A 15,264-nucleotide genomic window follows, 5' to 3' on the forward strand; every position below is an offset into this window, starting at 1 on the left:
CACACTATGAACCTTCTCCATATTTGTTCTATTATAAGCAAGTTTTGCTTCATCTATTTTATGTTGAAGCAAGCTCTTACATCAAAGAAGCTATTTAGATTATTCTTTTCACCTTTCATTAGTAGCAGTTCTTGAAATTCAGAAAGCATCATCTCATTTTGAATCTCACATGGAAAACCAATTTATATAAAACTGAATAATTACCCTAAGTATTATGATACAGCACTACTCATGTAATACTTAAATTCTTATTCATTTCACAAACAAGACCCAGTTTAAATATATACTCTTGTAGCACAGATTACAAACCTCCTAATTCTCTTATGCGTTTCAAGTAAAGAAGGGAAATGATGCAACTGAAGTTATTTCAAAGGCTTTCAAGTTCATATTGCTGTTCAACTCTGAGAGGGAATCTTCTGGTGCTATTAACAGAAAGTACCACAGCTTTTGAAACCAAACAGTGAACAAGGCAATTCTTCCAGGAAGCAAGCCCAGCTGAGTCTCAGTGGAGCTGGGCCAACGGCACACATGTACACTACAGAAATGCGAAACACAGGGAATCAATCAAGTAGGTTTTTTATTCAGCTTTTTTAACCTGTAACAAAATCCCAAGGATGCAAAATCCATTTCAGTAATTACACTTCTTAAGCTTCTTTCTCTCTCCACTGCTCACCATACATTTAGTAAGCTATATATTCCAAGATTTTTTATACCTTACATCTGAGTATGATGCAGCAAAATTTTTGTGTTAAAAAAAAAACACCACAATAGTTCAGTTAAAAATATTTGAAAAATATTTAATACTAAACTGGTTCACTGACTAATGCAAACCTTTTTTTAAATAATCAAGAAACTTCAATTTCAGGCACTCTATTTCATGGCAAATACCATAGTAAATTTCTGTTTCATCGTTCCAAACAAAGTAATATTCAAAACATAATGTTTTCAAGGCACAATTGTTATGTGCAGTTACTTTCCCTACCAAAATTTTAGAAAGTCCCCTTACAAAGTTTTACAAGTTCTTTTTAAAGCAAAGGTAGTATTCTGTAAAAGATGAATTTTAGATCGGCTACATTCTAACAGAAGTTTATAGGAACTTCACAAAACAAGTCTCTTACATTTTCAAACTTGATTTTACAAACCTGATTGTTATGCGATATTTTCTTTGTAATATTTAAAAGGCAATTTGCCAAGTGTTAAAATGTCAAGGGTTTGCGACAATCTTATTCACAAAGGTATGACTACAAAAGAACCAGTTTCCGAAAGAATGACCAGCGTAGCCTCAGTCAGGAATAACTCATTCACGAGCTTGTCAAGGCACGTAGTACTCAAAATGTCAACACAGTAACAAAATCTGTATGTTTAAGAATGCTCAATAATGGACAAAAAATTAAGCATTCTGTTTTGCTGTTGAAATCTATGTGATACAATTAATTCAATTATTATCAATAAGGTTTTAATTTTTAACGGTAGTCTTTGGTTTACGGATAGACAGCTAAAGTACACTCAAAAAGTAGTTCCTGGCATAACTATAATGCAAAGGAAAAAGAAGGTGGTCAAAGTAAAGTGGGAACAGTCTGCAGACACTATGCTTTAGAAGAGGCAAGTTCCCTTACATTCTGCATAGCTGTGCAGAAAACAGAACTTGTTCAAGAAACTCAATTGCTTCAACTCAAGAATGCCACGTAACATTTGTTGACAACTCCTTCCCCCAGAAGGCAGGATGAAACAGCATTCACTGTTAGTCCATTCAGAAGTCTTCAGTTTTTAAAACAGTGTTTGTTATGAGATGGGTCTTCTGGAATTATAAACTTTAACACCATTCTGCATTGAGGAGCGAGCGTATTTTGTCAGAAGTGCACCAACTGTCTGCTTCTCTGAACATAAGTCTCTACAAAGGAAATAAAGCAGATGATACTGATATTAGAGGTGTTCTCACACACAATGATTCAGTGAAATGCTTGTAAATACAGGAGGAACAAGCTGGACCAAGGTATTGGGGGAAAAAAAAAGCACAAGAGTAACTGTCACACCGCTTACCTAAAGTTTAGAACTGTGAAGTTTAATCAACAGGAAAAAAAACAATTTACTTGAGAAACAAGAAATTGGGTTTGGTAGTTCTTTTTTTGTTTGTTATTATTACTCTAGAGAGCTTGCAATCTAGCAAAACAGTTTTTGAACTAGTTATTAAAGTTAGAGTAAATTTAGAGATCCTCCTAAAGAATTAATGCAGTTAAATCTGGTTTATCATCTACATCTGCTCACGTGTATCCTGACTGGGCCTTCCAGATAGTATTATAGTTTAAGACAAAAAAGCAAAGGATCCAGTATACGAAGCTCTACTGCTCTGTAGTTCTTCAGTTGTAAATATGGAGACTAACTAGAAATTTCAGGATATTTATCCTCTAAGTTAAGTCTGCCTCAATCAAGTCAGTCAGAATTATCTCCTGTTTAAATTCAGTGGGATCAACAAGTTAGAAATAAATATAGCTACAGCTCCCAGGAGAGGGGATATTATTCATACAAAACTTGTAGTAATTTAAAACAAAACAGAAGTACTAAGGCAGTCATAGCTGATAAGAAGTCAGCCATGCAAAAAGGGAAGAATATCAACACTATTTCTATCATGATGATTCTGCCTCACTTTTTTTTTTAATGAAATGTATCCTTACTGTATATAAGGGGTTATATCCTCTTCTGTCCACTTTTCCCGTACACTGAATAAGCTGTTGAATCTTTCCTGATTATCTTCAGGTAAGTCTTCTACTTTTAGCAGGAAGATGGTCTCTGGTCTTGAGTTTTTATCCAGAAGAGCCAAGCCCTGTGTATCAGCATCAGAGACAAAGTGTTAAATAAACCAAAATAATTTAATTTAATTTGTTCTAGCAACAATCCACAACGAGTTGCCCTCTGCATCTCCAAAGTCTTCTAGAACTGCACTGATAGCAGCAAACTAAAAAAATACCATAATGGTGCTGTTTTTATTGGGAATACTTATCATTTCCTTCATGACAAGAAGGGAAGGGAAACCCATCAAGTTCTGACACCTCCCCATCTCCTTTCAGCAAAAGGATTTTCCTAGTGCTTGCCACTGTAGAGGCTGTCGCTACAGTCTAGTCTACAATAGCTTCTGCTTTAGTTACTTTACCAGTATTAACTGTACAGCTGCAACTTCTCTTCAAATAGAGAAACATGTTAGACTTACAGAAGCCTGAATCATCATGATTCTGCGCTACTGACACTCACAGAGGATGTCAGAAGCAGTACTGAAAAGCTGGCAGAAATAATACAACCAATCCCCAGCAACTGATAACATCTAGATGTGACACTCAGCTGTGCCTACTCATGGAAGACTCCTCCCTTCTGTTATGTGTTTACCTTAAGTTGATCAAGCCTTGTTGTCATCCCCTCAGGGACACTTTGTTGCCAGACTTCTTGAAACTCGGCCAGATTGAATTTAACTGCATTTTGCAAAAGCATTTGTGCTATAGCTCTGCATATTTTATCTTCACGCATTTCAAAATAAACCTCCCCTGCTGAGAAACAAAAGACACAGTACGGTGGGTTCTTGCTTTTTGATAACAGAACAGAGAACAGCCTCAAACATCCATTCTGTTCTACAGTCTTCTACAAACCAGCTATTCTGTTTTTATTTTTCTGGGGGAGTAACCTGACTTCGTATTACTTCAGAAAAATGATTGTTGTCTTCCCTTTCTGAAGAACAAATTATGCAGATTATTATGTGTGTGTGCAGCACTGTCTGGCTGCTGCATTCATTCATATCACTCACTGTATTTGCAACCTCCCCCCGCCATCATCATCTTTTCCCTTCTCCACAGGGACACTTTCTCCTACAGTTTTCATTCCTACTGGCTTGTATTAGTGTTTGCTGCCAGCGCTTGAACAATTAAACAAAACTTATTTCCTTATTCATCTTTATATTATGGTATGACAAAGGAAATAAAGAGAATCTATTTTCATTTTCTTGGCTAAAATTCTCTGCATGTCAGGCACGAACGCTACCTTCCACCTTTTCAGTCATCTGCACTCCCTGTAATTCAAAACTATTCTTTGTCAACATGCCTTAATACACTAAAAAGACAACCTGTATCACTACAACTTCTCACCTGTATACTTCAGTCAAAGGTGAGATGAAAACAGCTATGGAGAATAATTTAGGTGAAGGCACTGAACTATTATGTATGCACGTGAGAAAAGCAGTGGAGAGGTAGGCAATACAATCAATGGATCTTGCTGTGCAGTTCAGGGGACTAAGTCTAAGTTTCTACTTCAGGCAAGCCAAATTCACATTCCATGGACTGTCTGCAACAGCACAACTACTTGCTTAAAACGCATGACATCCAAGACCTCCTAGTGGAATATAAATTGGTTTATAAAGTGGCATATAAATTCTCAATGGAATATTTAGATGGAATATAAGAGAAATTCCATCTAAATTTTAGAAGCACTCTGTTTTCAGTCACAAAAGGTATTGCTGGTAGGCACCTAATAGATCACTTTAGGTACCTCTTTTGGTTCCTGAGTTTTCTCTAGTGTCTCATATAGTTCAACAGTCCATTTTCCTATGACCTTTCTCTTAACAATTTTACTGTGTTTTTTTTTTTTTTTTGTTCACTGTTTGCTTCCTCCTTTTACTGGAATTGTAGCAAATTAATATTTTAATATCCTTGCAAAATTTTCAGTTACTAAAGAGTAACTATTTTATTTTTAAAATTTAAACATACGTGATTTTCCAACCTTACCATCATCAGTGTATTTCCTTCCATAGCTTAAAAGAATATGTTCTATCATCTCTCTGGAGAGGAAAAGAAAAAAGAAGCTTTATAACTTGCTTTTGCCTTTGTATGTTACCATTTCCTATTTAGATCAAAACCAATACAGTTTCAAAAATATCTGTGAACACACTTGAAACTGTTCTTCTGAGTTTGCCTAACCAGTTTCATTAGGACATAAAACAGTTACCAAGAAGTTGTAAACAAGTACAGTAAAAAAAAAAAAAAAAAAAGGGAGAATGGAGGATGGGACATTATAGCCTAACTGCAGATGTAACACCAAAAGCAAATTTAATTTTTTTTTTTGCAAGCCAAATAAACATAAAAACACTCCCTACTGCAAACTTGAGATTTTGTTTAAATGGTAACCTTAAATTATTTCATGACTTTTGATGTCAGCCTAAAAGTCAGCTCTTACGAACTGAATTCAGTATTACATCAGAAATACAGCACCATCTGAGACATCACAGAAGAGAGAAACTGAACATTTGTTGGCTAGCTATAGCTTCAAAACTAGTATTTCAGCGTGGTCAGCAGCTTTAGGCTGAAGTACACATTACTTCCATCAGTTACAACTCAGTAGTAACGTCTGAGGGTTGGACCAGATGAACTCCTTAAGTCCCCTCTAACCCTCATCATTCTGTGATTCTGTTTCTACTTTTGAACCAATTACAATGGTATGTGTATACTACCAATACTCACTAAAAGCAGTTTACAAAACTTGCTGTCTAAACAACAGAACACAATCTCTTGTAATCCCCAAATCACACTGTATGCACAAAGAAATAAAATTCCTATTACTTCTTTATTATGTAGAATTAGTAACAGCTGTAATTAAAAAAAAAAAAGATAAGTGCAGCCCATTGAATGGTGCAAAAGTTTTCTTTTTCCTAACCCTAACCCATCTGAAGCAATACCAGTAATAAATAGCAGTCTATGGGTCTGGCCACAAAAACATACGTAAAAGAAATACGGAGACAAATCATGGTGGTGACTTATAAGCAATCAGCAACCTAGCGAGACACTACATTTGGAACTAATCCGTGCCTCCAAAAACGCTAACAGTAGTGTTTTCCTGGGTAGATATAGCAGAGAACCATTAATACCCGTATGTATTTTAGAGCCAAAGAAAGTTTATCATTAACACCCTGGTAACTGAAAATTAGAGTTATAAAAATGTAATTCTAATAAATAATTAATAGTGATTTAACTAATAATGATTATAGACAATTTTAAGGACTAAAAGTAATTGCTTACGTGGGCTCTAGAGGTCCAAGCTCCTCAAGACATGTACGTAAAGGAACCTTACTTAAAGACCAGGACTCCGAGTCTATCAGCTGAGTCACATGATTCAAGAGTTTCATCTCATAGTCAAATTCTAAAATCCTCCAATATCCTGCCAAATAGAAAAAGAACAAAACAGCGTCAGAAGGAAAGGTTAACACCTTAACTCTATTTCCCAGATGATATGTTACAGCAGTCAGGACATTTCGGTCACACCTTTACAAACTGCAGAGCATTCTGACCTTTTCAGGATCAAATGCAACCTGCTCTAGGGAACCTGCTTTGGCGGGGGGGTTGGACCCAATGATCTCCTGAGGTCCCTTCCAACCCCTACAATTCTGTGATTCTGTGAAATGTAAGAGTAAGCACAGAACAGTAAGATCAAATGTAAAGGAGCAATAAGATGAATTCAATTTTTCATAGCTGTTTATGTAGATTAACTGCCACAGATAAAAAGACGCTAATTCCATCCTGAGATGAATCAGACCTGGAAAAAATAATTATTCAAGCACAGAACTGCATGAACAGAACTGATTGCACTGGTTCTGCAAAGTGTCAGCTCAGGTCCAGCCAAGAGCACAGAAAACCAGATGAAACAAAGCACAGACCTGGTACAACAGCGCCATGCAGTTGTAAAGTGACAGTTACCTGTGAGATTGTCCTCAACCAACTAACGGGACACTATAGAGAAGATGGAGCAGAAAGCTTCCGAGCAGTGCTCAGCGGTGGGACAAAAAGCAACAAGCACAAGTCTTGACAATGGAGCCAGGTACTAGAACAATTTCTTTCACCTTGCGGAAAGTCAAAGCCCAGAACAGCCTGGACAGAGAGACTGTGCCACCTTGGAAATGCTCAAAACCCAACAGGTGAAGTCCCGAGCAACCTGCTCCAGGTTGTCACTGTTCTAAAAGGGAGGTTTGGACCTGAAAACTCCACCCCATACAATGACCCCATGACTCTAGGATTGCTGTCACCTGACATCCAGGTGAGGGTTTGGACTTTGCCAAGTACAGGACAAGTAAGAGTTGTCCCAAAGTAAGTCACCTGCTCCAACCTTACCTTGCATAGCACAGAGACTTCTGAAATAAGCCCTGTTTGGGAGGAAGAAAGGACTATCAAAGGGCTGGCTATGCCTACAGATCAAGTATTTTTGCCTCTAGCTGTGCAGAAAGCTGTACACATTCATCCATGAAGGGGACAACCACCCAAAAGATATTCATGCTATGGGTGGGAAGCTCTGATGACAGTGCCTCTAGAATCAAAGAAGGAACTACACTGGTATCCTGGTTTCAGCTGGGATAGTTTATTTTCTTTTGGTAGCTGGTATGGAGCTGTGTTTTGGATATAGGATGAGAATAATGCTGATAACACGCCACTGTGTTAGTTTTTGCAGAGCAGCGCTCATCCAGAGCCAAGGACTTCCCAGCTCCTCGTGCTGTCCTGCCAGCGAGGGGCTGAGGGTGCCCCAGGAGCTGGAGGGGACACAGCCAGGACAGCTGGCCCCAAATGACCAAAGGGACATCCCACACCATCTGATGACACGCTCAGCAGTAAAGCTGGGGGCAGTGGGTCAGGGGGGCTGCCACTGCTTTCAGACTGGCTGGGCATTGGTCAGTGGGTGCTGAGCAGTCGCACTGTGCAACTTGCTTTGTGTACTTTGCACCCCTTTTGTTTCTGTTCAGCTGTCCTGCTTGATGCCTGCCTGGTTTTACCTTTTTAATCACCTTCATAGCAGCAGAAGATATAAGAAATATGGAAGCAGATTTTAGGACCCTGAACTAACTTGCAGAGAGACAAGGGTATGGAATGAAAAGATCTTATTAGAGAAAAAAGATATTTGGGGAGAAAAAGCAGGGTTATTTCCTCATGAGTAAAGAATATTCTTTAGAGACAAATACCTTTAATTTTACAGGCATCTAAAACCTGCAACTGGTGCATTATTTCTTCTTCACTTGCTTGAACCATACTTAACAAATCTTCTGTTGTATACTGCAACAAGGAAAAAAAGGACAGAACAGGTTATCCTTACTCCATCTTTGCTTCATCAACTATGCTAAATGCATTATACGAAATAATAAAAGACTTGGAAGATCGATTTTTTTTTTTTTACCCAAACTGAATTTTCTAAGGCTTACCACTCTCTGACACTTCTCCTGTCACTTCCAACAGTTTCTCAAATGGTTATTCAGTATAAAAAACAGCCTAACTACAGGGAAGCCTTTGTGCCATGTGTACATATTCCCAGGATGTCAAACTAGCTTCAGAAGGCATCTGGATTGTCAAACTAGGATGTCAAACTAGGCATCAGAAGTAAAGCAACACAGCAAGAATGAAAACGGAATGTGTTCTGTCTTCATTAAATCACATTTTAATCCGTGATATTCGAGCAAGTTTACAGAGACTCAAAATCTCTCATCACCTTTGGAGGTCAGAACTCAGTACCTCCACTGAGGAGAAGCCCCCGGCATGACCTCAGGAGTTGTCTGTTGTGTTTTGATGTCTGCCAGCCAGTTAGCAGACATGTAGCACAGAAACAGCCACAGCACACGCCGCTTCTTGGAAAACAGCTGGTGAAAAGGGAGGGCACTCTGGATACTAGTGAAGATTTACAAGATGTGGGAGGAACAGAAGGTATCGTGAGGAGTAAAGTAAAGGGAAAGAACACTAGACCTAAGCCCATAGGAAACAGGGCTTAATCAATTCCTTTATTCACCTGACAGTCTTTTTTTAATTAACTCTAATATTAGAATTTTGTTGATTATAGCCTAAGAACATTTCCTATCAGAAAAACAGTATTTGGATTGAAGTACTTGCTACAGGAACACAAACAGAACAAGCCAACACTAAGTCTGGAACATACCCTGTATGTTAGGAAAGCATTTAATACAGAAGGGCCTCCTCTTCCTGCTATGCCATTCCCATCAGACAGCATGCTGAAGCATCATTAAGCTACGCAGCGCTGAACTTGCAGCAGTATTGCAGCAAGGAATTGCCCTGTTAAACAGTACTTAAATAAATACTGACAGCACTTCAGAGCAAATCTATCCCCAGATCAGTACGGGTGTTTGAGAGTTCAAAACTGCCATTCAGTTAACACCCTGCACACTTTTGGTCCACTTAGGCCATGTCAGCACTCTACCAGCTATCATTTCAGCCTTTTTAAGAAATCACTGCTCTCAGCTAGGATGCTTTTATCAGCTGCATCACCCTTGCAAACATAAAAGGGAACAGGTTAGTATCGTGGCCATTACAGCCATTTCCAGCTAAGGATAGGGAACACATTAAATACATTAACTCAGACACACGTAATCATTTGAGTATGCCTTGCCACTTCATTGTAAAATTCAGGATTTTGACTTGGTGCATCCTGAGCAAGCTGTGTATTAGCTTGTTTCTAAGTTTTCATGTAGTTTGCTGAATCACATCACCATGTGCCAGGCTTCCTTACAGTACCTCCTTACAATGGTACTGGTTCCTTGGCTCCACAGCCAGTGGCTCCATGGTTCTCCATGTATGACACAGTACAAACAACTGAAAGCTGTAAGAAGTTCACATTAAACCACTAAAACTGAGCGATTTGTTTTCAAACAAATTAAAGGTGGCTTATTTGTTGCCAACACCCGGAAAACACTAAATGTAAGCAAACACCAAAGTGGAAATCTTTACACTATTATTTGGGATTCCAGTCAGAAGCAGTCCCATAGAGAACTCTGATTCATTTACAGTTCCATCAATGGCATAGATGAAATTTGTGTACATTTATCCGATACATCCAGTTACTCTTCAGTAAGCCGATATATGAAAAATTCTCCTTCAAAACAAATGCAGATCGGTCTTCAAACTAAGCACTAGTGTTCGGAAAGACAGTGACATGGTTTTATGGTGTTCACCTAATATTATCAATACATATTGTTGCGTATAACGTCTTTTTGTGTTGCTAGCCTTTGTCTAGAAATTATAAGCATTGATAATTTAAGCCTTTTTCCTTCTGACATCCCTTCCTAGAACACTTTGTGGGAAAATGAAAGATCAAGAAGGCAATGCTGGGTGAACAATTCTGTAACAGTTCAGAAATTATTCTGTAAATCAAAAGAAGCAGAACTTCTAAAGGAAAAAAGTAACAGTTATGTTTGTACATTCAAGCACACACAGATGGTTTATTAACATCAGCTTCAACCAACCCTCGGTATAAAATGCATCTAAGCTACCACCTGTTTGTGTGCACACACGGTGGTGCAGTTATCTCCGTTATTTTGATCTTAAATTGGATTTCCTGGAAACATAAAAGGGGAGCAGGAAAAAATTTTAGTTGTGTCTTCCCTTCCTGTAGTGTCAATCTCATTCTCTGCCTTGTATCATCTTTGTCATTCTCTGCTACTCCCTGTTCCTCCTTGTCATCATAAACTACTGATCGGCCAATGACTTGTATGTGGGCATCCTGGACCTCATACTTAGGTCAGACACAGCATGTCATACGTGACAGCCCCAAAGAAAGAAAAACTGTATTATACCTTCACAGTCCTATACCTCTCCCCAGGTTTTGAGAAAGTTCAGAAGCATGTATTCAAGAAACTCTCCACATAAAAAGGGAAATCACCAGCCTCTTCCAGTGTCCTTCCTTTTCCTCTTCTTACTGAAAAGCTGATAGCTTACCTGTGAGTCAACGGAAGTGCTAATAATTACCAACTTGTAGTAGGCTTAAAAAATTAACTCAAAGCAGCACTGTGGAACATCAAGGCTGTTTTTCTAGTTAAGAATGTTTCTTTACTTTTATTTGCCCATTACCAACTTCAAGAAAGTGACTTACATGTGACACTGTTGAAGTCTGATCTTTCCCACTATCTGGTCCTTCATATGGATCTTCCATTAGAAGCTTCCTCAGTTTCTTCAGTTTAGGCCGACATCTCCGCAACTCCCAATAGTTATTGGAGAAGCCAGCAATCTACAGGAAAACACAGGGACATTTTAATGTACCACTTGGATTCACAGGAGCTTACCTAAACATTTTCAGCAAAAAGTTTTAATCTAGTCACTGAGAAAAAACAAAAAAAAAATCTAACAACAGGTGAATGAAACATCACCATAATATTTTCATCAGAAAATTACCACCAGAAGCAAAGAATAGAAGTCCACGGTTGTATGATAAAAAATATTTGTAGTGCATATGACAAATGGACCAGCTCATCTCTGCATATAAATTATAGGCTGTCATGATGGGATATATTACTGCACAATCCTTGTCAATATTTCCCCTTAATGCTAAGCTATATTACTGCCATAAAACCCCTCCTGTATTACCCTGTTTCCATCTTCTCTGATTCTTCCCATTTTGGGATCTACTCTGTTTTTTTTAATCATCCCAATGACTCATCCTATCATTAAGCTCAAGTAAAACAGACATTAATAAGATAGTAGGCTACACTTTCATACAACTAACAGAACATCTCTGTTTCTTACTCTGATTCAACACACAGATGTAAAGTCTCCAACAAAAAGCTCAGGTGTAACTGATTCAAGAATACTATCTAATAATCCTTACCTTCAGAGTAATCTGAACGCTTTATCAGATTATTTATTTATTTGGTAAAGAGCTCACCATTAAAAATACAACAACAAAAAGACCCCTGAACTTTGAAATAATGCTGACTTCACAAAAGAAACGGTGATGTTTTGATTATTACGTTCATCCAAGGACATACAGGATTACTCTTCAATGATGTCATTATGTCCATTACAGCAAATAATGAACTAGTAACAATGTTTTCCTAACTATTTTTTTGGTAGAATTTTATTAACTACACTTCAGAGGAGCAGAGAACAATGAATTCTTTGAACTCAGAACTCTAAAATCATCCGCTCCAACAAATCTTTCCAGATGCTAGTTGAAAAAGAGTAACCTTTGAATATATTTCTGTATTTAAAAAATAATACTCAAGTGTGACATGGTATAATCTGCCTTTTGGGGAAAGCGTTCATAAGAATCAGTTTACAAACAGCTTATTTTCAGCTAATACTGAAAATTTCAGCTGCTAACACTAAGAAATCAGATATTCTTTTAAAACTTTTAATACCTACCATAAGTAATTACTATTCCCTCAAAATAAACCGAAGTTTGAGCTTCTTAGAAACAATAATTATCATACATTATGGATAAAGTTTGGTTGCCTAAACGAGGGCCCCAGAGCCATTTTGGACACCCTAAGGTACAGTATGCCCCCTGTGTATAAAGCGTGTTTATGAAGACATCCTCCTGAGACTGGTGGACATACAAAGAACCTACAGGAGATCTGTGTCCTTCTGGAATGGCATCTTGTAGCTAGACCAAGACCACAAAGCATCTAAAGTGGCATTGGAAGTCTATGTTTAGGCAACTGAATCCTACCCAGGGTTTCACATAAGCCTCCTGTATAAAATACAAAAAAATATGGAGAATACGGGATTAGAGAATTAAAGCAAACAAACAAAAACCCAGAAAGGCATACCTGTGAATGAATAACAGTGCCCGATGCTTCATCTGCATTCAGCTCTTCTGGAGTTTTGCAACCAGGAATAAACAGCAGCATATTTGAGGTATCTGCTATTTTCATGTCGTAAGTTTTATCTTTGCTGCACAACACTGCTTGTTCATCCTTTTCACCACGGATTACCAGGCTAAAAAAAAAAAAAAAAAGCACAAAAAAAATAAAGATGTATTTTTACCTCTGTTTCTGGATGAACACCTATTAAACACGTGATTTTTTTTCTTTATATTTAAACATTGGTAAAGCCATTATAAACTACATTTCTATTTGGTAGCAGCAGTCACAATATACCAAAACGTAAAGTTGTAATTGTCATTTTATCTAAAATATCTTAACACTATGTCTTTACCTCTCCTTTTTTGAGTTTTCCCACTCTGAAAGACAAGTATTCAAGGCTTTTACACAGACCACAGCCTAACCTCCTCACCTGCCTATTCACACAAAACCCCCGAATCAGAGTTAGCAATGCTTAACAACTGAACCAGCTCACTAACCTCAGAAAACAGATTATAGCTAGATCTGCTCCTTACTGAGGACAAAGATTAGCCCACTGTGAAACAAGAAGCAAGTAGAAGTTGTCTGTTGGGCAGTGTCCTTCAGATAATTCCCTCAGACAAACTTACATATTTTCTTGCAACTCATTCCAGGCAGCAAACACACACAAAGAAAAACAGAACACACACACACAAAGAAAAAACCAACAACAGAACAACAACAAATAGACTTCTATAAAATTTCCAGATAAAGAATCTAAGGCAAATCCCCTTCTTCAGCTCACATACTTGACTACATGGAGATTCTTAGCAAGGGCATGATAATACCAAAGCAGGGCCACAGCTCACCTAGGCTACACTGATTTTAAGTGCTCAGTTAATTAAGTGCTCAGTTTCAATTTAATCAAACTGCTAATTTTGATTCCCAAAGCTTGCATCTGTGAAGAAAGCCCAGCTATGTCGCGAGTGGTCCCCCAACCACTGGCACCCCAGCCATTGTCCACCCAGCACCAACAGCCTCGCTGACGGGCATCTCTGAGGACCTTTTTCTTTAGGGGGAGCTCTAACGTTGTATCATCTAAAACATTTTTACTATATGGCTAGCGTTGCAGTTGATAAATGAAGACATTTTAAAACCATCTCAAAAACTTAATTCTCTGGTGTTAGTGCCGAGGTAGAGGATGTCACAAAACCACCCCAACGTTTGCCAAAGCTTCCCTCACTGGCTTGTTTGTGGGGTTCTGAGGTGCTCTGCCACCTCAGCCCAACCTCAAGCTCCAGCAGGAAGATCTCAGAAGTCTGTAGGACTCTTTTTAGGACTTCCAAATCTTTACGTGTCTGTCTTAGGACGCCTGGCAGGAATCCCTTCACTGTTCTAGCTAAAATCTCAGCAGCATTTCTTCCCTAAACCTACTTTTTCCACATGGAAAGAAAAAAAAACAAAAGGCGCAAACACTCCCCAACAAAACACCCTGCAGATTTAGGAAACATTTGCTATTTTTGTTACTAAAGCAGCTACCCTGACCGGACCGGGGGCAGAACGCAGCTTACTTTCCCCCCTTGCCTCCCACCCCCCCCAACCCCACTCGTTCCAGGGGGAAGCGGTACCTGGCCCCGGCCTCCAGCTGGGCGCAGAGGCCGGGCTCCAGCTGCAGCAGGCAGCACTCCCCGGCGCCGGCCGCCCCCGGCCCGAAGCTGAGGCACTGCGCGGCCGGCAGCAGCTCGGCGGGGCTCAGCTTGGCGGTGCGCAGCGTGGCCTCCACCTCCTCCCGGCTCCGCATGGCGGCCGCCCGGCCGCGCTCGCAGCGGCGAGAGGCGGGAAGCAGCCGGCGCCGTGCGCCCGGTGGTTTGATGCTGTGGTTGTGGCTGAACTGCGTCCGGAGCGATCGGCGGGGCGGGCGGGTCTGAAGGGAAGTCACCTCAACCCACCCAGTATCCTGACTGGTTGCAATAAAATCTCTCTCTATGCCTATAAAATGTCATAAAAATGCATAAAATGCCCTATTTTACCACAGTGTCCGAGGGAAGGCTCGATTCTGTGGGGGAGCAGCTGCCCCGTGGCTCGTTGTCACCCACTCGTGCTCCTTCCCTCATGCTGTGGGGTCTAGTAGCTTGCTGAGGGCAAGCACCCAGTTCTCCTGTGGCCAAGTTGTCCCTCAGGGAAGACCATGACACGCCAAGTTCAGCTCGTGTAACCCTTGTGATTTGAGGTCTAGCTGTGTTTCATGTCGTAGCACAAAGAAAAAGCTTAAAGTGTAAAAAAAAAAAAAAAAAGAAAAAAAAAGAAAAAAAAAAGGTCAGGAGACAGCTGTTCACCAACACTGGGAACCGGTCCTCTCTGTGGAGCAGCAGAGGCTGACACATCTCCACCTGGTCCTTCTGGGCTCAGCAAGGTATTGCTGCAGGGCATGTTAACGCTGGGCCTGGCAGTGTGCCTCTCCTCACTGGCATTGTGTCCATTAGCTAACTGACTGCTTCACAGAATCACAGAATGGCCAGGGTTGGAAGGGACCTCTGGAGATCATCTGGTCCAACCCCCCTGCCGAGCAGGATCGCCTAGAGCACGTTGCTCAGGATGGCATCCAGGCAGGTTTGGGATATCTCCAGAGAAGGAGACTCCACAACCTCACTGGGCAGTCTGTTCCAATGCTCTGTCACCCTCCCAGTGAAGAA

The 15,264-nt window shown here is 39.8% G+C and overlaps 1 protein-coding gene across 2 annotated transcripts; it reads right to left on the reverse strand.

Annotated features, from left to right (window-relative positions):
* Positions 1 to 560: 560 nt before the first annotated feature.
* On the reverse strand, positions 561 to 14,470 carry DSCC1 (DNA replication and sister chromatid cohesion 1). 2 transcript variants are annotated; one of them, XM_080581295.1, is made up of 9 exons: positions 14,200 to 14,470; positions 12,560 to 12,728; positions 10,885 to 11,019; positions 7,976 to 8,066; positions 6,051 to 6,189; positions 4,764 to 4,816; positions 3,379 to 3,533; positions 2,673 to 2,821; positions 561 to 1,891 (listed from the first exon to the last, which is right to left on the reverse strand). In XM_080581295.1, the coding sequence occupies exons 1-9, from the start codon at positions 14,370 to 14,372 to the stop codon at positions 1,783 to 1,785; spliced, it is 1,173 nt and encodes a 390-aa protein (XP_080437421.1). In that variant the 5' UTR covers positions 14,373 to 14,470; the 3' UTR covers positions 561 to 1,782. The 2 variants fall into 2 exon arrangements, with proteins under 2 accessions (XP_080437421.1, XP_080437420.1); XM_080581294.1 differs by having other exon boundaries at positions 3,379 to 3,536; positions 14,200 to 14,469.
* Positions 14,471 to 15,264: the final 794 nt, after the last annotated feature.

This window comes from Anser brachyrhynchus, assembly GCF_964034855.1.
Source record: "Anser brachyrhynchus genome assembly, chromosome: 2".
In the NCBI taxonomy this organism is placed as follows: domain Eukaryota; kingdom Metazoa; phylum Chordata; class Aves; order Anseriformes; family Anatidae; genus Anser; species Anser brachyrhynchus.

Excerpts from the sequence above, each read along its gene's own strand:
- DSCC1 (XM_080581294.1), bottom strand. The coding sequence starts at position 14,372 with ATGCGGAGCCGGGAGGAGGTGGAGGCCACGCTGCGCACCGCCAAGCTG. Across the intron at positions 8,067-10,884 it reads AGACTTCAACAGTGTCACAT|TATACAACAGAAGATTTGTT; the intron begins GTAAGTCACTTT and ends TCCTTGTTGCAG. Across the intron at positions 2,822-3,378 it reads CAAGGCTTGATCAACTTAAG|GGCTTGGCTCTTCTGGATAA; the intron begins GTAAACACATAA and ends GCTGATACACAG.